The sequence below is a fragment of the Periplaneta americana genome, chromosome 16, assembly GCF_040183065.1.
Source record: "Periplaneta americana isolate PAMFEO1 chromosome 16, P.americana_PAMFEO1_priV1, whole genome shotgun sequence".
NCBI classification, from domain to species: Eukaryota; Metazoa; Arthropoda; class Insecta; order Blattodea; family Blattidae; genus Periplaneta; species Periplaneta americana.
In genome coordinates, this window is record NC_091132.1 from 113,876,783 (window position 1) to 113,902,716 (window position 25,934).

Consider the following 25,934-nt stretch of genomic DNA (forward strand, 5'->3'; position numbering starts at 1 on the left):
GTTTTTTTAATTAAAAAATGCCAATATTAAAAGTCACATTTTATGTTTTTGAGGGGCTTAACATTTTGGTGTGTCGTGTTGAGTCTAGGCCCGTCTAGGGTGTGCCGTGAATATAAAAAGGTTGCGGAACACTGCTCTAGCACACAGTTAACCTGAAACCATTGCCTCCCTCCCATCGGACACTAAGTTTCGTTCCCTGGTAATCACTCACTCACTTAGGACAATGATAACAGCAGTATAATAATACTGAATGAAAAATGCTAGAGTACCTGCACAAACAGCGTTCAACGAGCGCGGTCGCTCTTTCGGAGCGGGAGAGCTGTGTTTACCGCTCGCCGAAACGGAGAGGAAGATACGTCAGAATGACATAGACTTACTTAGGTAGAGGAGAGGGGAACGACCACTCAGTTATCTAGTGGAGTACAGTATGTAGGCCTATTCTCAGTAACTGTTTCATGTTGCTTACCTACTGCTACAGTACAGTATGGAGGAATCTAAAAGACGGAACATAACATTTAACGATTTACAGCGCGAACTTATTGATCTTCAATGTGACCTAAGGGCTAAAGATCGTTTGAATAATACTACTAGCCTGGTTGAGTTTTACAAAACTAAACATTAGCAATAATATCCACGACTACACAGGCTGGCTGTGAAAATGATTGCTATATTTGTAAGCAACTGTTTTCTATAATCAACTTTAATAAAGGTAGACATCGAATATCTGTAACTGACGTTTCATTACGATCAGTAGGCTACTGTTCCTTTCAGCTGCCAACAGCATAAAACCTCGTTTTGATGTACTGATAAATAAAAATATAACAAAATGATATTGTACATTTAAGTAGCTGTAGAATTTCTATGATTTCTGTAAAATAAATATTTCTTTATTAATTAATAATAGTCCAAGATAGTTTTGCAAACACTGAACGGGAATTCATTTCATAAACGCTCGTAATAGTACTTGCTTTTGTGTACATTTTGTACGAGATCCACCCCTTCTTCCAGTCCACCCTTATACAGAGCGCAGTTAATATCTGCATTCCGCTCATGAGCTGTGAGCCGGCTCGGAGAGCGCAAATCTTGTGCAGGCCTGTGGTAGACAAACACCGTATTAGAAAGTTATAACTTTATTACTGTTCTTCCTCCTAAAAATAATGCATGAAACATATCAGACTGCCGTGAATTTGAGCTGGCTAGTGTTTGAGGTTAAGATATGGTCTGAAACAGTCGTGAACACGGATTTCTGAAACTCACAGTTTATGACTCAAACACGAAGCGGAAAAAATACTTCTCGGAAGATACGAGCGCGTGATCAGTGCAGACTAATGTTGATAATGATATGTTCACTCTGTCAGTAGATGCTGTCTGCCCATACAGAGCAAGGTCCAGTTCAGGGCATTCGAGATCCAGCATCGGCGTGGACTGGAATGTTCTTTACAATGGTCTGTGCTTTAACTGAAACATGTCGCATTTAAGGATGCCATAAGGTAAAGTACGTATTAACACACTGTTGATAGTTAATAGCGTTCTTTTCGATAACTAACAGTCCTATTAGCTTATAGGTTTAAAAGTAATTTGGTACATTACAAGCAGGCCTAGTACTAGTAGTAGGGCCTACTAGTGGTGGTGGTGACAGTGGCGGCGGCGGAGCCGGCAGAGACAGTAGTAGTAGTAGTAGTAGTAGTAGTAGTAGTAGTAGTAGTAGTAGTAGTAGTAGTAGGAACGCGTTTTCTTTCGTTTCTTTCTCACTGACATGGGGGTTTTGAATCAACATCAGGCAGGGATTCGCAAATAACGTAAGTAACCCTGGTAATAGGTTTAGCGTAATATCATCGCTTAAGACAAACCAGGAAGTGTCAAGAAAAGGGACACACGCCTAGTACCTATGCAATGGAGATATATAAAGTTATAAATTCTTGTCTATGTTATGTTTTTTATTTAACGACGCTCGCAACTGCAGAGGTTATATCAGCGTCACCGGATGTGCCGGAATTTTGTCCCGCAGGAGTTCTTTTGCATGCCAGTAAATCTACTGACATGAGCCTGTAGCATTTAAGCACACTTAAATGCCATCGACCTGGCCCGGGATCGAACCCGCAACCTTGGGCATAGAAGGCCAGCGCTATACCAACTCGCCAACCAGGTCGACTTCTTGTCTATAATCGAACCCGGGTTCTCTGAAAATGTAAGCGAAAGTTCTACCACTTTCGTCGCAGCAGAATATTTAACATCAAACTTCACATAACAAAAACATTTAAGAAAAGGTTATATCTTTGACATGACTGAAAGTAGTAGTAGTAGTAGTAGTAGTAGTAGTGCTGAAGAATCTTTCAGCATCAGCAACTGTCACAGGAATTGTATAGAATTTTATAATGGTTATACAAATATGTGGAAATAAATTATCCAGTTTTAATTCCCTCAGACTATTTAGGAGATTTATAGGTTTCAGTGGGGTTGGCCCTAAATTAGAGGCATGAATTGATTTTAAATATTTCGGTTCATCACTGATCTCTTTATTAGTATCTTCATAATATTTTTCACGCAGTCTAGCACCCATATTAATATCCTCCAATTTTTTCTGTCTCTCCTTGTGCTTCTCAGCTCCCGACTTATGCCTGTACTTGTCCATTGTGCAGTTAAACTATAACCGGTAACACTAATGAACAGAATTTACTAGACAAACGACAACGAAAAGACGAAAGTTTCGACACGAAACATACAATGTACTGAAAAGGAAACGTGATCCTGCGACTTCGGTTTGAGAGAGTCCACTAGCATATTGTGGTGGGCCAGCGGGGGGTTGTTAGTTAAAAAGGACAAGCCAATAACTAATTGAACGTGTTCAGTACAAGCGATAGGAACATAGTTCAGGCAAATGCCGGGGCCCTCAATTGTCGTGTCGGTGAACTTTAATGCGGGAAACCTTGTGTGTGTGTGTGTGTGTGTGTGTGTGTGTGTGTGTGTGTGTGTGTGTGTGTGTGTGTGTGTGTGTGTGTGTGTGTGTGTGTGTGTGTGTGTGTGGGTGCGTGCGTGTGTGTGTGTGTGTGTGATTTTGATGATATGTATTTTTTTACTTTATTTTGTATTGTCCTTATATTATGTAACTGATCTTGACTATTTCTAATTTTCTACTATATTTTATGTAATTTATAAAGTATCTTCTATTGTGTTGTGTTATCATCTATCACATAATTTTGTATTTCATGTACCATTATTGAAACCTGGTTGAGTGGAAGAGAAGGTCTTATGACCTTAACTCTGCCAGGCAAAATAAAACTACTACTACTGCTACTACTACTACCACCACCACCATTACCACTAGCACTACCACTACTACTACTATTACTACCACTACTACTACCACCACCACCATTACCATTACCACTAGCACTAGCACTACTACTACTATTACTACCACTACTACTACTACCACTACCACTACCACTACCACTACTACTACTACTACTACCACTACCACTACCACTACTATTACTACAGCAAAATGAAGGAAATAAAAAAAATGTATTCAGATAAACAATGTGTCAAGAACGACTGAATAACCTTGGCTCCTGAGTCTGGAGAGCGATCTTGCTGGGTCTTTGAAGTTTGGTGACATAATTGATCATTTTGCACCAATGGAGTCGACGAAAGTTGTTTGTTGATGTTGGACTGCAAGTTAGTAAATACAGGTGTTTAAGAATAATGTTTTATGAATATAATATATTGTGCTAATTTGAAGTTTTCCTAAACGTTTTCAACGTAATAAAAGTGTATACTTTTAAGTTCGTATCTGTGTATGGGGTTATCTTTTATTTATTCTGCAAATAATTATTATGGTTAGAATAACTGGTAGCTTGTAATTGTTACTTTTTTCAACGGGGGTCTGAGTACACTATTGCATAGGGGCCCATAAATTCTGTCGGCGGCCCTGACTACCAGTGTTCAATTCAGACCTTCCCCATTTGAGGGGGGCAATTCATTTATAATATACTGATGGGGGGAGGTGCAATCGGCAGCAAAAGAAAAAAAATCAGATCTTGCTTAACAATAACAGAGGCAGTCGATGTAAAAGTGAACATAGAAAATGAGGTCAATTAAAAATTATGCTTTTATTCGTTTATATTTATTTTAAATACTACGAAATATGGTATGGGTTAATGTAACCATTAACGTAAAAAATATTTTTATGTAGAACATAGTGAATATGAACATTCTTTCAGTATGGGGAACTATTAATAATAGAATTCCTCAAGGATCAATATTAGGTCCCCTACTTTTTCTAGTGTTTATAAATTATCTTGCCCCCCTAATAAAAGATGTAGGTCATCCCATATTATTTGCAGATGACACAAGTATAGTAATATTACAGCCAATAACTCCAACGCATTCCAATCTTCAACAGAGGAAATTCTCTTCAAAATATGTGACTGCTTCTCAGTCAATAAATTGGTATTAAATTGTAACAAAACTAACATAATTCAATTTAAATCCTGTCCAAATTCAACGTCGCAAATTTCTAGCGCAATAATTAACAATAGATCCCTATAGAAACAACAACAACCAAATTTCTTGGCTTAAAAATCGATAATGTGTTAAATTGGAAAAATCATATTAAAGAAATTACCCTCAAACTAAATTCAGCTTGTTTTGCTATTAGAGCTATGCAAAAGATAGTAAATATCAATACCTTAAAAACAATATACTTTGCATACTTCCACTCAGTAATGAGTTTTGGAATAATATTCTGGGGCAATTCCACAGATAGTAACAGTGTATTCCTATTACAAAAAAGAATAATTAGAATAATAGTAGGTGCCAAATCTAGGGAATCGTGTAGGACTGTTTAAAAAAATATAAATAATGCCCATGGCTTGTCAGTATATCTTTTCATTAATAATCTTCCTCGTATGTAATCGTGAAAACTTTGTAACTAATTCAACAATTCATAGCATAAATACACGTCAAAAAATGACTTTCATACTCCATCGGCAAGTCTATCGTGCTATCAAAAAGGAGTGCGTTATATGGCAGTAAACATTTTCAATAGCCTCCCTATCGATATAAAAAATGAAACTCAAAACATAAGATTATTTAGGGCTAAATTAAAGAAGTACCTAATTTCTCACGCCTTCTATTCTGTAGGTGAATTCATGACATTCAATAACGCTTCATGAAATTGATACTAAAACTTTGTGTTGTACTAGTAGACTATATTGTAAATCTCGTCTGTATAAATTTCATCTAGACTGCGACTATAAATTAAGACTTTATAGTATTAAATTTTTTGACTTGTTCCATATTCTAGCTGTGAAGCAATGTATGAATACCATGGAATGTTAATAAATACAATACAATAAAATACAATAAAACTATCAAATAAATCCGGTATTAAGTGTCCTTTTTACATAAGCCGCTTAAATTTAGTAGTCATACAAGAAATAATTACTCGCCGATTAAACCAAACGAATGCGTCTTCCAATAGTTTTTCTAAAGTTTTGAAAGGACACTGATATGAATACCCTATTTGGTTTCTGAAAACATCCAAGTCATTATTTTAAATGCATTTCACACAATTTACAAAATGCACCACTCCGAGTACAATAGAAATACAACCAATCGTATTTAGTTTTTCATCGTTATTGATATTTGATTTAATGTCCAACCGTTTTATTCACTGACTCATCACTATCAGTACTAGATAAGGGTAACACAGATTTCATTTCCACTTAAAGCCAACTGAGAATTTTCATCATTAAATGCAACGAATGCACATTCCATTGACTTCTCAATACGTCTTTTCTTTTTAACTACTTTAGTAAACAAAATTATTATATTTTATAAACGAAAACTACGCCAATAAAAACACAGCACACCTGACTTCTTTAACAATAACAATCAAGACTGAAAATTCAGACGGTTTAAATTTCAACCCATCAAGATCGCCGGTAGACTCAGCTAAAATCTCTTACATCAAAAACTAACCTTTAAGGAAACAACTACCTGAAAATCTGCATGTCATATCGTATTTAAATATAATATTGTGGGAATTATATTTCTTTGATGAATGAAGAACAGCCAAATGTATCGCTAAACAACTATTAACGATTAATTGTAACAGCATGGCAACATACTACGACACATAAGATTTTATCAAATGTTATCAATTATCTATTGTTTATTTTATAACAAATGTTATCTATATATATAATTTGAACTGGTAATGAAAATTACGGGAAAACGGCTGAACGGATTTTAATAAATGACCCCTCATTTCGAAGCTTGGAACCCAAAGTTTTTCAGAAAAATAGTAGTTTTCAGTGAAATGTCAATTTTTCAACATAATTTTTCTGTTTTCTAAAATCCATGTGTCGTCATTAATTGCATTTCAGAATAAAAAAAAACACACATTACAGTAAACAATATTACATGAAGGCCATGATCTGCAAGAATGCTGACATATTTAGAGCTAAAATTAAATTGGTTATTAAAAATTTCGAGACTTACTAAAAATAATTTACAGGTCTGATTCTGTGGTGTGTAATTTTCTGAGTGCAGCTGTGTATTGGATATTAAAAATTGCAAAACTTGAGGTGGTTTGATGACATTATTACCATTAGAAATGAAATATTATTATATAATTAATGCCATGATGTGACTATTTTTCATTAATTATACATATTAATGCTATATTCATGATATGAAAGTGAAAAGTTTTGAGGTTGCGTAAGTACATGTAGAGAATATCTTAAATTAGATCTTAATTTCTATAATTTACTGAGTGGCGGCTATGTAGTATATATACTATATGTTACTGAAAACTATAAAACTTTCGTAAGATAATAATATTGCTATTAAAAATCAAATATTTTTATACTTATCAATCAAGTGGGGTTGGGTCTTTTTCATATATTTAATGGCGGTGTGGTGTAGATATTTATATGCGTGATTCTCTTCACTATTAGCTCGAGAGAGCGCAAAAATTAAAGCTCCTAAGGAAAGACCAAAAGGTATTACTTACTGATAAAATAAGAGGCCTACAAGATTTTGTAGTCTCCCGATCATTTCAGGAAGATCTCTTAGCAGGATAAAATGATTTTACCCTCCATATTTCAAGGTAGTTTACGAAACAAGATGCTATGTCTATTGTTCGAAAGCATAGCAAACCTGACATTTGTTTAACTCTCACCTACAATCCGCAATTACCTGAAAGAGCTACTACTTTACTTCCACATGAAAAACCCACTGATCGTCCTGACATTATTACTTGCGTTTTCGCGTTCAAACTAAAAAACTGAAGGTGTATAGGTTCAAGAAAAACTATTTGGCATAAAGAACCATTCAGAGGGAGTATGTTTCATTATTATGGAAACAAATAACTTTCAGAATGTCTGGTATTCTTCATTGAAAATAAATCTGAAAAATGTTTATTTGAAAGTCTAATGACCTTAGTTTGCAGCATTTGCTGCACAAGCCACTAGTTTAAATATAAAATGGAATGATATTATATCACCATTCCTCTCATAATTCCCCAGTAATTAATTACAAATTCAACAATTGAGTCTTTGCTATCAATATTTTATTAATTTGTTGATATTCGTAACTCTGTTAATGACTTAATGCAGGATATAATATGTAACACTTTTGTCAATTCTAATTATTTATATATGTTTTGTGACATGACTTATATATACCAGAAATCATATCGACATTTTCCAAATTTACATTTCCTGGAAATCTTTTTCAAAATAAACCTTTTCCATTAATAAGACATAACTACATAAAACTCATGACAGTCCATTTTGTCATGCATATTACTATGTACATTTTAATTTGTTCAAGGTTTAGACTTCGTGTTTCTTAACAATATCTGATGATCCCGAAAAGACGAAAGCGTTAATATTCCATATTATACAATGTTATAGCAAATAAACATTTGCAAAAAACATAAATCTTATAGATTGAACTTGAAACTTTTATTATATTAATTTTAAAAGTCTGAAATCTCCGGAGAAAACATCCTGGAACCGGGGGAAGGGGGGGGGGCGGAATCCCACGGGCCACCACCTGAATGAAACACTGGCCACTACACTGTGTGTAAGCAAGCATATCTGCTATAAGACGTCTGATTTGAGAACTTGAACTACGTGGCCTTTTGACGTAAGAGTAGATAACTCTAATGCAAGCGGAAATATTTCCCAGAGTTACATAAATTGTTACACACTCCAGAACGAATGCAACAGCTGAAGGGGTCAGAAATCAATTCTCTTCCTTTGAACAAGTTAATCCGATATCTTCCATCTCTTAAATGACAATAACACCAATTATTTCTTACATGACGAGTTTCATCTCTGTGATATTTGAATACGAAGTTGATATACTGTCGTTAAACTTAAGACTATTCCCTTCTTCCTTTTGCATGTATCTTTTTATTCTCTTCTTGTACTTCTTCCTTTCCATCTCATTCTTAATTTTCTTGTATTTCTTCCTCCCTTTTCTCGTCCTCCTTTCTTTTTCCTGTTTAGTCTCCTTTCCTTATTATTCTCTTCCTCCTGCTTCTCCACTTTCTCCTTTTCTCTTTTCTTCATATATTTCTTCTTCCTCTTCTGATTCTTCTCCCCCTCCTCCTCCCTTTCCTCTCCTTAACGTCCTTCTCCTCATCATATATCTTCTTTTCCTTTTCTCTTCTCATCATTACCCTCTCCATTTGCTTCTCATATTCATTCTATCCCTTTCTTTTCCTTCTTGTTTCTTATTCTTTGGTTTTACAATGTAATATCTGACTTTGACCAGAGTCCATAACTGAACCCCAGTGTTGCCAGGTTTTTACGAAACAAAATCCCTCAGATAGGTTGAAAAATCCCTCAAATTTAGAAAAAAATCCCTCTTGGAGTGGTATGGTCTAAACCAGGCCTGCACAAGGTTTGCGCTCTCCGAGCCGGCTCAGCTCATAAGCGGAATGCAGATATTAGCTGCGCTCTGCATAAGGGTGGACTGGAAGAAGGGATGATCTCGTAGAAAATGTACACAAAAGCAAGTACTATTACAAGTGTTTATGAAATGAATTCCCGTTCAGTGTTTGCAAAACTATCTTGGACTATTATTAATTAATAAAGAAATATTTATTTTACAGAAATCATAGAAATTCTACAGCTACTTAAATGTACAATATCATTTTGTTATATTTTTATTTATCAGTACATCAAAACGAGATTTTATGCTGTTGGCAGCTGAAAGGAACAGTAGCCTACTGATCGTAATGAAACGTCAGTTACAGATGTTCGATGTCTGCCTTTATTAAAGTTGATTATAGAAAACAGTTGCTCACAAACATAGCAATCATTTTCACAGCCAGCCTGTGTAGTCGTGGATATTATTGCTAATGTTTAGTCTTGTAAAACTCAACCAGGCTAGTAGTATTATTCAAACGATCTTTAGCCCTTAGGTCACATTGAAGATCAATAAGTTCGCGCTGTAAATCGTTAAATGTTAAATGTTACGTTCCGTCTTTTAGATTCCTCCATACTGTACTGTAGCAGTAGGTAAGCAACGTGAAACAGTTTTTTTAATCCACATTTCAGATTGCAATCCGTTAAGTGTAAATAATTGATTAAATGGCGATCTTACTCGTGTTAATTGTATAACACTCTTAGCCTATGTTCGTCTCTCAAAGTGAGAGTCCAAATTTCACAACCATACAGAACAACCGGTAATATAACTGTTTTATAAATTCTAACTTTTCAGTTTAATAATAATAATAATAATAATAATAATAATAATAGTAATAATAATAATAATAATAATAATGAGTTCTGTGGATATAGAGGGAAAAATTGGATCGGTGTCTGGTAGAGTTCCTGGGTAGCTCAGTTGGTAGATAGTTGGTAGAGCGTTTAACCAAAGGTCCCGGGTTCGATGCCCGGTCCCGGAACAATTTTTCCCTCGATATTATTCAAATCAACTTTACAGGAAGTTATACCTGAAAGCTTGATTTGTAGAGATTAAGGGTGTTTGAGAATAAGGTGCTTAGGAAAATATTTGGGGCTAAAAGGGATGAAGTTACAGGAGAATGGAGAAAGTTACACAACGCAGAACTTCACGCACTGTATTCTTCACCTGACATAATTAGGAACATTAAATCCAGACGTTTGAGATGGGCAGGGCATGTAGCACGTATGGGTGAATCCAGAAATGCATATAGAGTGTTAGTTGGGAGGCCGGAGGGGAAAAGACCTTTGGGGAGGCCGTGACGTAGATGGGAGGATAATATTAAAATGGATTTGAGGGAGATGGGATATGATGATAGAGAATGGATTAATCTTGCACAGGATAGGGACCGATGGCGGGCTTATGTGAGGGCGGCAATGAACCTTCGGTTTCCTTAAAAGCCATTTGCAAGTAAGTAAGTAGGGGAGAAGTGGGTACAGTAAGACAGGGAGAACAGTGAGACATTTTTTTATTAGATGGTAAATTTTGATGTTGAGATGTTGGTAACAGTGGAGTTGTATGTTGCATGAGTAAAGTAGCAGTATTTTCATACTCGATTTGATTCTAGTTATAAAGGTGAGTGATGAAAAAATAATTCGTAATTGTTCACTCTAGAAGTAAAATTTGGCTTGTGTAATGAAGATTATATTGGATATACAAATGAGATATAAATATGAATGTTTTGTTATCTAACACTATGGTATTTGAGATTGTGTTTGGCAAAATTTCGTCTTTCTTGTTTTAATTTTGAAGTGATGGCGTCATTTTTAAATGAACTATGCGTAAAGGGAACAGTGAGACATGCCATTGAAGGGTACACTGAGACGTCTCACTGTCCTCATGTACCAATGATTTGCAAAAACAAACTGTAATTATATTATATTTACTGGTAACTAACATTAAAAATGAACATACTAGTAACCAATTTAGGAATTGTAGCTTAAAATAATGGATACATTACGTTTTAATGGTTTCATAAATAAAAAATTATTCACAAAATTTAAGAAAATGTTAAAAAATAATAAAGAATTATATTAAATTCTTATAATTATAAGCTTTGTTGTCACCAAAAATTAATTTCATTTTTTCGCAAAAGTTTGAAATATCATGGAAAATTCACTTTTCCAAATGTTCCAGATGTTTCAATGGTTTCGAAATCGGACATCAAAATGATTCTAAATAAGTCTACAGAACATGGCAAGATAGAGAGACAGCAAGCTTTCTTTTCTTTTGAAATAAATGTAAATCATTTCAATGTCCGTTAATAGACACTGTGGTGTCTCACTGTACCCTCCTGAATGGGAACAGTGAGACATTTGCATTTTTTTGGCAAACACGCATTGTATATTATGTCTTTTACCTATTAACATTTTTGTTTATGTATTATTATATTCCATGTTTTAATGTCTATTTCTATTGCACTTGATTTTAAAAATACTTCAATTATCACTTGCATACATATGTTTTAATATTTTGTGTCTCACTGTACCCACTACTCCCCTAAGTGCCATTTACATTTCTTTTTGTTTCAGCGTCCAGTGTACAGCATGCCACGCTTGAAGCAGCCGGCCTCGCTGGAGGTCATTGTGCTGCAATCTATAGAAAAGTTCATATTACAATTTGGGCAACGGCTTATTGAGAAAGTATGTTCCGGAACACCAACCAGCCTTCTGCCAACGAGATGGGGCCTTTCTGCAGGTTCTCAAAACGAGAAAAGCTTCAATTGCTACATATCAAGCGAATTACAACCATATCTAGACCCAGGATTACCAGTGCATTTATCAAACGCTGTATCTTCAGCCGTGTTGGAAGCAATAACATTAATAATCTCACGAGCGAAATGCACGTATGATAGTTTTGCAAAGAGTGGAGATGACTGTTGCAGGACTATAGCTAAAAACTTAATTTCATTAGCTCTGCATGATCGAATTACACAAGTAGATCTTTTGGAGAGGTCCTGGTTCATAGGAGAAGTGTTACTAGAGCATCTGGACAAATTTCAACATTTACAAGTTCTGAAACTTTGGCCTGGAAGTTGGAGTCCCGTGTGGACAACAGTTGTCGAAATGTTAGAAAGTGGATGTTGCTCCTTTAGAGACCTCATATCTTTTAGTATGAGATGTCACTGTACTGATAAAATCCTACAAGTAGTGGCATATTCTTCAAAACTTCAATATCTTGATGTAATGTCTTCAGTGGAAGTAACAGATCTCAGTGTTAAGTCTCTTCTTCATCTGAGAAAATTGAAGATAGTGAATATGGCCAGCACATGGCTCACAGCAGAAGGGTACATTCAGTTATTAGTTGGCCTGCCTCAGCTTGACAAGTTAGTGTGGTTTGATTTAAACGGACAAGCGCTTGGTGATGTGAGGACATCATCACCACTGAGTTTACACAGCTATGAAGCCAGCAGAGTGTCGATTGATCAGTTGAACATCATGGTACATAAATGTCCCTTCCTGACCCAAGTCAATTTCCATTGGGTACAGGCTGATCTTTCAGTTCTCGGGTCTCTGAAGTGTATTAGAGATATCAAACTTGCCCATTCAAACGCCGTGAATAGTAATCTAAGAGGTTTATTAGAAATTATAGGTTACAATATCACTTCATTAGAATTACAAGAGGTGGTTGATGTTGATTTGCTAATGATCGGTGTTCTTTGTATGAATCTCAAAAAATTGAGCTTAGTGTGCAGTTTTCAGGCTTCTGATCACACACTGTTAGGAGTAAATACTACTCCACTATTCAGACAACTGGAAGAATTAAGGTACGGATCGCAATATTCTGAATGTTTGTTCTTCAACTGCATTAATATTAGGAGACTAGAGGTAATTAAATGCTTGAATTTCAATGATCAAGTTGTAGCAACATTATTGTCAAAAAATCCTTTAAGAGAATTACAAGTTTTGTCAGTAGGACACTGTGGGAACTTAAGTTGTAGTACTGTGCTTCTTCTGTTGGACTCGTGTATAAATCTCAGAGTACTTGAGGGTTTAGACAGATGGGGTGGTGTAACAAAGTCACAAGTTATGGAACTAGAATCAGAAATGAAAAGAAAAAATTTGGACCTTGAAATCATTTGGAAGAAACCATTGCATATTAATTGGTAGCATTTAGGCTTGATTTAATTTTAAAATATTTGTATACCAATTAAAAATTGTACACCTGAATATGTCAGTTCATTGCTGTTGCAAAGAAAGTTTGTGTATTTTACAGCAAATAATGAACTGCGAATTTATCCTATGAGTGAAATTTCACTGATAGCAAGTGATATTTAGTTTTCTGGTTTATGTAAAAGATTTTCTCAAGAATGAAATACTGCCGTGATGAATGTTGGAACTCGTAACATTGGGACTAAAATTATGTAAGTGGTCATAATTACGAAAAATAATTTTACAGCTTCATATTTTTAAAAATGTATATTTCATATCAGGATACATACAAATATTTTGTATCGCTGTATCGATATTGTAACATTATTCCCTCAATTCTGGCATTAGTGTATACAAATTACAGTACTTTTTTTAAATAATGTTATTTATTAATGAATTCAGAATTTACATTCTCAAAGCTATTAACAGCAGCACACATTCTACTTTGTTGTACAGTGAAGATAATCATCTTTGATTACTTAATTTTTAACTGGCCGAAAGGAAAGGTTTTATCTTACCCAAAAATTAATTATGTTGGTTAATGCAATTTTATGTCAGAAAAGTGCATTATATTTTACTTTAAAAGAGTTTACAACAAAACAAGTTAAATGATAAAAACCAAAGAAAAGTGAAGTGAGCGCTTAAGAACATTTCTCACTTGTAATTTCATTTGTTTCGCGAGAAGCAGAAAGATGGAAGTTTTTTATTGTCAAAATAGCAAAGTTATTTATTATGTAAGTCAGTTTACTATATTTTGCCAACTTAAATACTAAACAGGTAAATTAAAACCTACAGCTTGGCGTCATAGTCAACCTTCAAGCAATATACATTGTAGTATTAGTTAAAATAAGAGTGTAAATAGAATTTTAAAATTATTTTCGTGATATATTTTGTCTAAATAATGCACGCAAATTACTATGCCAATTTACAACTTTAAACATTCAACAATTTTCTTTCTTCTGGTTTTAAACGTTAATTCAGTTTGCCATGATGTCTTATAGTTATGTAATGAAGTACTAGTGAACTAAAAGAGAACAAAAATAAACGACTGTCCAAAAACGAGATCAATATTGTAGATAATCATTCTTCCACTCTTTTGCCTACATGACTTAGGGTTGAGAGTTGCTCACGGGAAGAGAATTTTATATTTCCAGTGCTTTAATTAAACTAATCTCTCTCTCTCTCTCTCTCTCTCTCTCTCTCTCTCTCTCTCTCTCTCTCTCTCTCTCTCTCAGTTGTCATAATTGCATGCAACGAATTTTACGTCAATCTTTTCAGAAATGTATACAATTTCACCTTCCATCATTGTACCAAAGGTAAGCACTTTATGCTTTCAACGTTTATTTAATATTTGATGCAAAAACTAACGTTATTTGGGCAAATAGTGTATGTGGGTAATGTTTACAGAGCAATCAAACATACCAAACGACAAAATTAAGCATTAATCATAAGTAATTTCACGAACGTTTTCCATTTCGTGACGAAAATTGCAGTAAAATTTTATCAATATTTGTACACCAATTGTAAACGTATTTATCTTCTTCCCATTATACTCGTACATTCAAAGAACTAAACCTTTGGAAAGCATTATTCACTTTAATAGCACTTATTTTTCAGTTGTACTTAAGATTGTTACTACTGGTCTTAAACCGCTATCGAACTGTAGTACTGTTAAATATGAATATCCTTCGATGTTTCCTCACATAGCCATTATGTAACCGAGTTGTTCATTGTAAAAATAAAATAAGTTACAATAATTATTGTTAATTATTACTGAGTGCAAGAAGGGCATTTTAGAGGATGTGCTCTTTTTGAGTAAAACGCTTTATTGTGTTGTCTGATCTGTTATGCATATGATCACCAAGTTGTAGTTCAATACTGTGATCATAGAGGTCAGGCGTATCCAAAATGTAAAGGCGTGCATAGATCACCTTATTACGGTTTGAATATTCAACGTCAATTTTCTCAAAACTTGCAGTTGAGAGAAGTGCCTTTCTTGCACCCAACCTCTCAATTTCGAAAGTGAAGAAGTTTGTGAAAATATCTAAACATATTTTTCATGTAAATTTAAACGATATAAAAATGTTTCGAGCGAATCAGAAGACAACACCAGAAGTTTCGTTCCTCTGATAGGCAGAGCCGAAGTTCAGTTAGCTACTGATTTCAAATAATTTAAAAAAGTAAATAAACAAAGACAAATATGAATGTTCGTTCGTAAGCAAATACCACAATTTGAGGCGGACAAAGAGGTTGATAGGTTCTTTGACAGCATTGCCATTAGCACTGTCATTCACTCTCATATTACTCTAATACTGCTTTATGAGCATCTCATTATTTCCAAACGATTTCCATACTTCGGAAAGCATATAAAATAAAGAATTATAATTACAGCGACAGTCTCTAATAGCCTCTCTAGTTTAAAATGTAACTAAATAAAGAATAAAAATTGCAGTCATTACTTCAACGTCTCTAAATAGCGTTCATAGTTTAAAGTAAAACTAAATAAAGCTTTATAATTACAGCCATTATCTCACCGTGTCTAAATAGCCTCTGTAGTCTAAAATAGAACGAAATAACGCACTATTAAACAAGTCGCAAACTCATCGCAAGAAGTGATAAATAAAAAAGCCATCCAAGCTATGAAGTTTACAGCAAGGAAAAAATGGACGAAAACCAAATTATGAAGAAAATAAATAACGAGTAAAGTAATAATCAGACATATATCAGACAGGCCCAAAATGTTAGTCATTAAATTTACATGTTACGTAAAATATTGTACGCACACGGAGTTTTTCACGTAAATTTAATCTATTACAAATACATCATAAAATCATTTTTCTAAAAATATATTACTTTAAATAACAATAACAAAAATCAACTGACAGATAGAATTCCAGTTATCTCAAAATCAACATTTGAGTAGTCCATTACAAAAATTGATATTACATTTTTTATTTATAAAACCTATATAACTTCTTATAATCACGTTCTGATAGTTTTCGTCTTTCCTTGTAGGATTTTCTAGCGCGAATTTGCATGAATTCTGTCATATTAAACCGCACAAATGCTTATGCTGAGCTAACAAAGTCTCAAACAGGGCAGACTACGATTTTTCTTAGTTTACACTTAGAAGTAGAAGTATATACTTCTTATTATACATATAAATAATGGTTTATACAACGAATTCTAGCATAAAATAAACACGGCCTTCCAAATCAACTTTCTGCTATGCAGGGAAGACTTGAATATGACTTTTTATGCATTTGCTCATATTGGGTTGAGGGAAAACCCCGGAAAAAACCTCAACCAGGTGACGTGTCCCGACCGGGAATCGAACCCGGGCCACCTGGTTTCACGGCCAGACGCGCTAGCCGTTACTTCACAGGTGTGGACTAGCCTCTGTAGTTTAAAATGGTATTGAATAAAGGATAACTACATTCACCTATATTATCGTCTTTATAGGCCTAAGTTCTGAATAAATCCTATAGCTTAACAAACATTAAATAAAGAATTGAGGGGTTTGCCGGAAAAAGGGCGTATACATCAATATGACGAATTGAGATACATGCAATCTGAGATTTTAAAACGCACCTGAATAAAATGTTATACACGCACGCAGCCCTGTCCTGCAGGTATGTAGAGTACAATCAAAACAAAATTTCGCTACTATAATTAGCGAATTATTCCACTACATTTTAAACCGTTTTCCCGAAGAAGGGCGTATAGGTCTATCCGTCTTTCTTCCGGCAAATCCCTCAATTATAACAGGGAGACTTCAGACACATTCAGAAGTGCGAAAGTCATATTTGCAGTTGTGTTTGCTTTCGACAGATTCAATAGACATAATGCAGGAATTTTGTAGTAATATCAACGTACTATCGCACATTCTGTTTATCATGTACATATAGAATCGACAACGTCTAATATTTGATAATGCGATTTTTGCGTATTTATACCCAACGTCTGCGAATGGACTTTGCACTGAGTCGTTCACAGATCAGCAGGGTCGAACGCGGATAATCCATCAGATATTCGCTGCTTTCTGTTCAGTAATAATCCGGTGTTGCGTTTTAAAAGTGTTTTATCCATGGAAGTAAGACGCAGGCTAATATGTCTTGCACTGCTGTGCCTTCTTGTTATCACTGCAAGTAGCACAAATGCAAGAGAGAACAAGAATCAACCAATAACGACTCCAGCAATGGTAAGGAGTAAAATTACTATAAATAATCTGTCTAAATACTAACACACGGACTTATAAATTCCGAACTGATCATTACAATCTGAAAACATTTTCAGAAAAGAGACGTTAGATTTATTTCTCTCTCATAAGGACTCAGTTGAGTCTTTCATTTTGTGATTGCCCTGTGTTGTACGAATGGCCAGGAAATTTCATTACGTGAGAATTTCTGTAATTGGTTAAATATTCTAAATGCTTATAAAGGCCAATCTATCTATATATATAATTTGAACTGGTAATGGAAATTACGGGAAAACGTTTAAACGGATTTTAATAAATGGCCCCTCATTTTGAAGCTTGGAACCCAAAGTTTTTCGGAAAAATAGTAGTTTTCAGTGAAATTTCAATTTTCCTACATCATTTTCCTTTTTTGAGAACTAATTAATGCATTCACGGCCGACTTGATATTCGCTTCCTTAAGCGAAGCGAGCATCAAGTCGGCCGTGTTGCATTTCAGAATAAAACAAAACATACACTACAATAAACAATAGGCTATTACACAAAGGCCATGACCTACAGGATTGCTGACTTAGTTATAGTTCAGATGGCTCAGATTCTTTCCCATCATAATGCCAATATGTTGATCTTCATTTGTGCAACTTTTTGATAACGTATAAAAAATAATTTACAGGACTGATTCTCTGGTCTGTAGTTTTCCGAGTACAGATGTGTATTGGATATTAAGAACTACAAAACTTAAGAATGTTTGATGACATTATTTCTATTAAAAATGAGATATTATTATAGTTAATGCAACACATAATGCTATACTGATATATGAAAGTGAAACCTTTTGGGGCTTTATGTAAGTGGACGTAGAGAAAGAATATTTTATATTAGATCTTCATTTCTATAATTTACTGAGTAACGGCTATAGGCCTATATAAACTTACGTTACTAAAAAGTATAAAACTTACGTAAGGTAACAATATTGTTATTAAAAATGAAATACTTTTACAATTGAGGGGCTTAGAACAAAAAGCAGGTAAGTGACATCATTAAAAAAATGAGGTAAGTGCGTGTTGTGATAGCCCAAAACGATGTTTCTTTGCGATAAAATCAGGTAAGTGATCACACTGTGCAGTGTTAGGCTACTATATATGGGCATCACTTCACCAAACTATTGTATAATATTTCATTGCATGTAGAACTTTAACTGTAATTTCCTCAAAACTAGGTTTCCGTCACTTACCTGCTTTTCGTTCTAAGCCCCTCAATTATTAATCAAGTGGTGTGGGTCCTTTTCATATATGTAATGGTAATGTGATATAGATATTTATATGTCCGATTCTCTAACTTTCCTTGGTAGTAATTGAGTTATGCTTCCTATTTTAGCTGCGTCTTTAAACTACATCAACATTAATTTCATATTTCTTTGGTTTAATTGATTAGATTTGTGATAGCTGCCAAGCATATTTTGTTGTAGGGAAAATAGCATGCCATTTCACTTCTTGCTACCGTGATGAGTAAGTTTATTTCCCGCAACCAGCAACAAATGAAACACTGAAACTGCTAACGATTTACGATGGACAATTTTATTTAGGGCGCATATAAGATTCTACAACTCTGACATAACATTCGCCTCATTTTCCACATCTCAGCAATAAATTCCTCACAACAGCCTATATTACAGAAAATATATGAAATAACATTCATTGTTACACAAATTAATCCAGCAGTATTTGGTAGATCAGTACTGTCTGGAAGAAGCGCAAAAAATTACAATTCATAAGAAAAGACCAAAAGGTATTACTTATTGATAAAATAAGAGGCCTACAAGATTTTGTAGTCTCTTGATCACCTCAGCAAGATCTCTTAGTGAGAAAAAGTGATTCTGCCCTCTACATTTCAGGGTAGTTCACGAAACATGCAGCAGCTATACCAAGATGCTAAGTCTTTTCTTGAAAGCATCATAAACCTTACATTTTCTTAACTTTCACATACAATCCGCAATGACCCGAAATAGCTTCTGCATTACTCCCACATGAAAAACCCAATGACCATCCTGACATTGTTACTAGCGATTTCGCATTGAAACTCAAGAACTGAAGACGGATAGGTTCAAGGAAAAGTATTTGGCAAAAAAAAAAAAAAAAAAAAAAAAAAAACTCAGAGGGAGTATGTTTCACTATTATGGAAGCAAGTAACTATCAAAATGTCTGGTATTCTTCATTGAAAATAAATCTGAACAATTTTTATTTGATCTTTTTATGGACTTAATTTGCAGCAATTGCTGCACAAGCCACTAGTCTATATATATATATATATATATATATATATATATATATATATATATATATATATATATATATATAATTTGAACTGGTAATGGAAATTACGGAAAAACGGCTGAACGGATTTTAATGAATGACCCCTCATTTTGAACCCAAAGTTTTTCAGAAAAATAGTAGTTTTCAGTGAAATGTCAATTTTCCTATATCATTTTCCTATTTTCCAAAATCCATCTGTCGTCAGTTTTGAGAACTAATTGCATTTTAGTACATTTTAGAATAAACCAAAACACACACTACAATAAACAATAGGCTATTACACGAAGGCCATGACCTGCAGGATTACTGACATATTTCGAGCTCAAATTCAATTGGTTATTAAATCTTTAAGACTTACTAAAATAATTTACAGGTCTGATTCTGCGGTGTGTAATTTTCTGTGCAAAACTGTGTATTGGATATTAAAATCTACAAAACTTAAGATGGTTTGATGACATTATTACCATTACAAATGAAATATTATTATAGTTAATGCCATGATGTGACTATTTTTCATTAATAAAATAATGTTATATTGATGATATGAAAGTGAAACTTTTTGGGGTTATATAAGTAGATGTAGAGAACATGTATAATTTAATCTTCATTTCTATAAATTACTGAGTAACGGCTATATAGTATATAACTGCAAAACTTACCTAAGATAATATTATTAAAATTAAATACTTTTATAGTTATTAATCAAATGGAGTTGGGTCTTTTTCATATACTTAATGGCGGTATGGTATAGATATTTATATGAGTAATTCCTTCAGTATTGGCTCGAGAGAGCGCAAAAATTACAGTTAATAAGGAAAAACGAAAAGGTATTACTTATAAAATAAAAGGCCTACAAAATTTTGTAGTCTCTCGATCATTTCAGCAAGAGCTCTTAGCAGGATACATTTCAAGGTAGTTCACGAAACATGCAGCAGCTATACCAAGATGCTATGTCTATTGTTCGAAAGCATAGCAAACCTGATTTTTTTTAACTTTCACCTACAATCCACAATGACCTGAACTAGCTATTGCTTTATTCCCACATGAAAAATCCACTGATCGTCCTGACATTGTTACTTGCGTTTTCGCGTTGAAACTCAAAAAGTGAAGGTGAACAGGTTCAAAAAAATATTAGGCATAAAAAGCAATTCAGAGGGAGTATGTTTAATTATAATGGAAGCAAATACTTTTCAAAATGCCTGGTATTCTTTATTGCAAATAAATCTGAAAAATTTTTATTTGAACGTCTAATGAACTTAGTTTGCAGCATTTACTGCACAAGCCACTAGTATAATATAATTACTGTATAGGTAAGTATGCTCATAGACACCATGAAGGATCATGGAGATAGAGTTCCATATATTCATAATCTCAGCAATAGGATGAGATATTTTGGTCGGTACCACGCTTCATCTTTTACCCCCGGGTACTGAGTTTGACAGGGGGCTGAGTGAACTCCGGGGCTGTTGTAAAAGTTTTTACAAGAAAAGTTCAGCAACTATTCAGAATTGCCCATACCAGTTGCTCAGCTGAACTGTCCATCCGCCTTAATAATAATAATAATAATAATAATAATAATAATAATAATAATAATAATAATAATAATAATAATAATATTAGCAGTATCAAAAATATATGAATAATAATAATAATAATAATAATAATAATAATGATAGTAATAATAATGATAACGATAATGATATTTAATTTAATAGTCTGACCCAATATTTTGGGTTTGCCCTGCGACACAGAATAGTTCACAATAAAATTTAAAATGAAAAATTATATAAACAGGTTTCAGACAAAAGTGAATAAGACATAAGAAAAAAAATAGAACCAAGTGTAATTTAAATTGAATGTACACCATCAAGATGCTGACGAAATATCCTACAGAAAATTTTATTATGGTGGTGAGGATGGCATCTTGAAGATCTCTCGTCAGCTTTCGGGATGGTGCCTCTCGCTCCGAAGAAGAGACCGGTAACTGTGATTTTTTCTATATTGTATTTTGCCGATAGGTACTGAATCGTAATAATAATAGCCTAATAATAATAATAATAATAATAATAATAATAATAATAGATAATAATAATAATAATAGATAATAATAATAATAATAATAATATTTACAAATGACTTTTAAGGAACTCGCAGGCTCATTCCCGCCCTCACATAAGCCCACCATCAGTCCCTATCCTGTGCAAGATTAATCCAGTCTCTATCATCATATCCCACCTCCCTCAAATCCATTTTAATATTATCTTCCAATCTACGTCTCGGCCTCCCTAAAGGTCTTTTTCCCTCCGGTCTCCCAACTAACACTCTATAAGCATTTCTGGATTGACTCATACGTGCTGCATGCCCTGCCCATCTCAAACGTCTGAATTTAATGCTCCTAATTATGTCAGGTGAAGAATACAATGCGTGCAGTTCTGTGTTGTGTAACTTTCTCCATTCTCCTGTAACTTCATCCCTCTTAGCCCCAAATATTTTCCTAAGAACCTTATTCTCAAACACACTTAATCTCTGTTCCTCTCTCAAAGTGAGAGTCCAAGTTTCACAACCATTTAGAGCAACCGGTATTATAACTGTTTTATAAATTCTAACTTCCAGATTTTTTGACAGCAGACTAGATGACAAAAGCTTCTCAACTGAATAATAACAGGCATTTCCCATATTTATTCTGCGTTTAATTTCCTCCTGAGTGTCAGTTATATTTGTTAGTGTTGCTCCAAGATATCTGAATTTTTTCACATCTTCAAAGGATAAATCTCCAATTTTTATGTTTCGATTTCGTACAATATTCTGGTGACGACACATAATCATGTACTGTACTTTGTCTTTTCGGGATTTACTTCCAAGCCAATTGCTTTATTTGCTTCAAGTAAAATTTCCGTCTTTTCCCTAATCGCTTGTGGATTTTCTTCTAACATATTCACGTCATTCGCATAGAAAAGAAGCTAATGTAACTCGTTCAATTCCAAACCCTGTCTGTTATCCTGAACTTTCCTAATGGCATATTCTAGAGTGAAGTTAAAATAATAATAATAATAATAATAATAATAATAATAATAATAATAATACTCAAGTTCTATAAGATTAACTCAGTAGTTGATATAACGTCGTTAAAATAGCCACCGACATAGTTCAGACGGTAGCGCGATTGGCTGTTCATCCGAAGTTGATAGCGGGCGTGGGTTCGATTCCGACTTGGGCTGATTACCTGGTACCCCAATCATAAGGCGAATGTCATATAATCTATGATGAATCCTCGGCCTCATTTCGCTATCACCAATTTCATCGACACTAAAGAACGTCGTTAAATAACCAAGTAAAAATTAATGATAATCCAAAATATATTACTCGTATAATAAACTGTAAATTCGTCGCTTTTCTGATACTATAGTTACGAATCTTTTTGAACTGAAGATATTATTCACAGACGATGACTATGATGGAGCAATTTTAAAATGATAAATAGTAAATAAAAACGAAGTTCTCCAAGAAAACTCACTCCAGTCACATCTACTTGAAAACTGAAAAGATCGGTCGGTGATTGAAGTCTGTTCCTTTGGTAAATACACGAACTAAAAATAACACTCATGGCTTGTCATTATAAATTTTTTCATTAATAAACTCCCTACTATGTAATCATGAAAACTTTGTAACTAATTCAACAGTTCATAGTAAAAAATGACTTTCATACTCCATCGAAAAGTCTATCATGCTATCAAAAAAGAGTGCGTTATATGGCAGTAAAATTTTTAATAGCCTCCCTTTGGATACAGAAAATCAAAAGGAAAGTTTATTTAGGACCAAATTAAAGAAGTATCTAATTCCTCACGCCTGTTATTCTATAGATGAATTTACTCGTATGACATTCAACAATATTGCAATAATATTTGTGTGTTGTATTAAGTATCAACACTAACTCCTTATATTGTACAAGTATATTGTAAAACCCTTCCGCATATACGAGTTTTTCAACTGTAACTATGAATTAAGACTTTGTAGTATTATTAAGATTTTTTGTATGTTCCATATTCTAACTGTGAAGCGATGTACAAATACCATGGAATGTAAATAAATACAATACAATGCAGTTGTTACCTTCCTCTACAGCAGCGTTTCTCAAACTCTTCTGAAGTGGGGACCACTTTTTTAAGTCAAAGCAGTTCCGCGGACCACCTTACTCTTGTTCCCTTCTAAAGCAAATTTATCAGTTTTGTAACATATTTTAATACCAATATACTTATACTTTAAAATATAATTATTTAATTATAATACTTTTCTAATTATATTTTTTGTAGCCAATCACAAGTAACTTATAACAAATTCTGTGCATTGTTGATTCATCGCTTGCCTGTTAGCAGTTAGTTGTTTGAAATTCTTCTTATGAGGTACACGCAGTAGTTGTCCATGTCTCTGTTAAATAGTGCCCACTATAAATAATGGAAAACTGACTTCGATCCGGATCTTTGAAAAGAAAGGAACATGATGATACGCTTCATTTAGGCAGTGCTAATAGGTAAGAAGCTCTGTGTGAAGAAATATATTAATATCAGTGATTATAGTGGCACTAAAGAAATATCTAGTCCTAGTGATAGCTCTTCAAAGAAAAAATACTTTCGTAAATATGACAAGAGTTATTTGGAACTTGGATTTACTTGGTGTGGCAATGAGTGAGAACCAAAACCTCAGTGCGTTGTTTGTTACGAAGTGCTTTCAAACGAGTGTGTGAAACCTGCGAAATTGAAAAGGCACTTAGAGAAGAAACACGCAAGTGTAAAAAGTAAACCTGTCGGTTTTGTACAATAGGCGGAGTCTAAAATTTCTTATATCGTCATCTGGAAAAACAAATGAAAAAAAATTAATGCAGAAATTAATGCCAGATTTTCAGCAAGTAAAGATGCAATTTGGCACGTTCTATTTTATTGGTGTACGACGTATTGTATGTGCCCATTTCAATGTGCAAACTGAATGTCGGCAAAACTATTAAGAAAGCCATCAATACATGAAAAGATTCGGTACTTTGGTACTCTGTTATGAATTCGAGTGGTCCCTGGCTTGGTTACAGCCGCAGCGCCAGATGTGCAGGGAAAAGATGGCGAGGAACACCACGTTCATAGTTCATAGTGCTTTAAATCTCTCTTTTGTTGTTGAGAATAGAGTGGGAAGTGGGTAACGGGTAGGGTAAGAAATTTAATAAAATATTAGTACTGGGAGAAAAAGTGAAGGCGATTGCCATGTGTCATTTCCAAACTCTGAGATTTTCAGCTATAGTGTGAGACGCAATTCGTTTTAATTTTATTTTTTCTTCTGTCTTTTTTGAAGGACCACAAGGACAGAACTCGAGGACCACAGGTGGTCCGCGGACCATAGTTTGAGAAACGCTGCTCTACAGAATTGTCTTCAACTTCTCATAACGCACTCTCTTCATTTCTAGCCTGAACTGATCACACAACATGGTTACCCCGCAGAAATTCACACAGTGACCACATCGGACGGCTACATCTTGACCATGCATCGCATTCCGCATAGCCCCAGGTCCAATGCAACAGGGACAAAGAGGCCGGTGGTCTTCCTGCAACACGGCCTCATCAGTAGCTCAGTGGACTGGGTCGTCATGGGACCAGAGAAGGGACTAGGTACCATGCCAGAATATTGACGATACGCTGCACTTTCACTGTGCTATCTGCTTCTGTCATGAGGTCGGAACATAGTCGCAAAGAATCTTCAGGACAGTCACTCAGTCACATTAAAAATTAATTGCAAGCACGTTTGCCATCTTGAGTTTAACGACAACTCCTTCCTTGCTGATGCTTGTTGACATACAGAGTAGCCCTCTCGAACATACCTGATTTCAACAGCCCTTCAAAAGAAAAGGGAAAATGTGAGGACATTTTTACCATCTTTATTAAGAAGTACTATTCACTCTCTCACTTTACTCTTCAATATTCTTCAAACCTCTAACCCAAGCTACTTAGCTTCTCGTTTTCAACATATCACGAAATAGATACTCGCTCACAGCATCATATCACACTCTCCATTCCTAAACACAGAACATCCTTCTACTCTTCATCTTTCACGATCTCTGCAGCTCATCTCTGGAACTCTCTACCATAACATGTCAGAGACTGTCGGACATTGTCTAGTTTCAAAAATAAATTAAAATTGCACTTTTTCAATTCAGATTCGTTTCAGTTGCTGATAAAGAAACCACTTCCTGACGATCATCGCCAGCGTTTATAATTGCCAGTGATGTGCGTTCGGCGATGATCGCCGTAA

At 34.4% G+C, this 25,934-nt stretch overlaps 2 protein-coding genes across 4 annotated transcripts in view; both read left to right on the forward strand.

The window, feature by feature from the left end:
• The first annotated feature begins 1,343 nt into the window (after nt 1-1,343).
• On the forward strand, nt 1,344-14,201 carry LOC138691098 (uncharacterized). Of its 2 annotated transcripts, none has more exons than XM_069812809.1 (2): nt 1,344-1,495; nt 11,520-14,201. In XM_069812809.1, exon 2 carries the CDS (start codon nt 11,535-11,537, stop codon nt 13,095-13,097), a length of 1,563 nt encoding a protein of 520 aa, XP_069668910.1. In that variant the 5' UTR covers nt 1,344-1,495; nt 11,520-11,534; the 3' UTR covers nt 13,098-14,201. The 2 variants fall into 2 exon arrangements, with proteins under 2 accessions (XP_069668910.1, XP_069668909.1); XM_069812808.1 differs by having other exon boundaries at nt 1,348-1,490.
• Nucleotides 14,202-17,098: 2,897 nt separating this feature from the next.
• Nucleotides 17,099-25,934, forward strand: part of LOC138691099 (lipase 3-like) — a 60,230-nt gene continuing 51,394 nt past the window's right edge. Inside the window, exons 1-2 of one of the 2 annotated variants that reach the window (XM_069812810.1) lie at nt 17,099-17,340; nt 25,093-25,294. In XM_069812810.1, coding sequence (XP_069668911.1) covers nt 17,227-17,340; nt 25,093-25,294 — 316 coding nt within the window. In that variant the 5' untranslated portion in view covers nt 17,099-17,226. Of the gene's footprint in view, nt 17,341-17,997; nt 18,182-25,092; nt 25,295-25,934 lie in introns of those variants that run through there. The other variant, XM_069812812.1, reaches the window with a different exon arrangement.

What these genes read in the sequence shown, in the direction of transcription:
- LOC138691098 (XM_069812809.1), top strand. Translation starts at nt 11,535, where the DNA reads ATGCCACGCTTGAAGCAGCCGGCCTCGCTGGAGGTCATTGTGCTGCAA.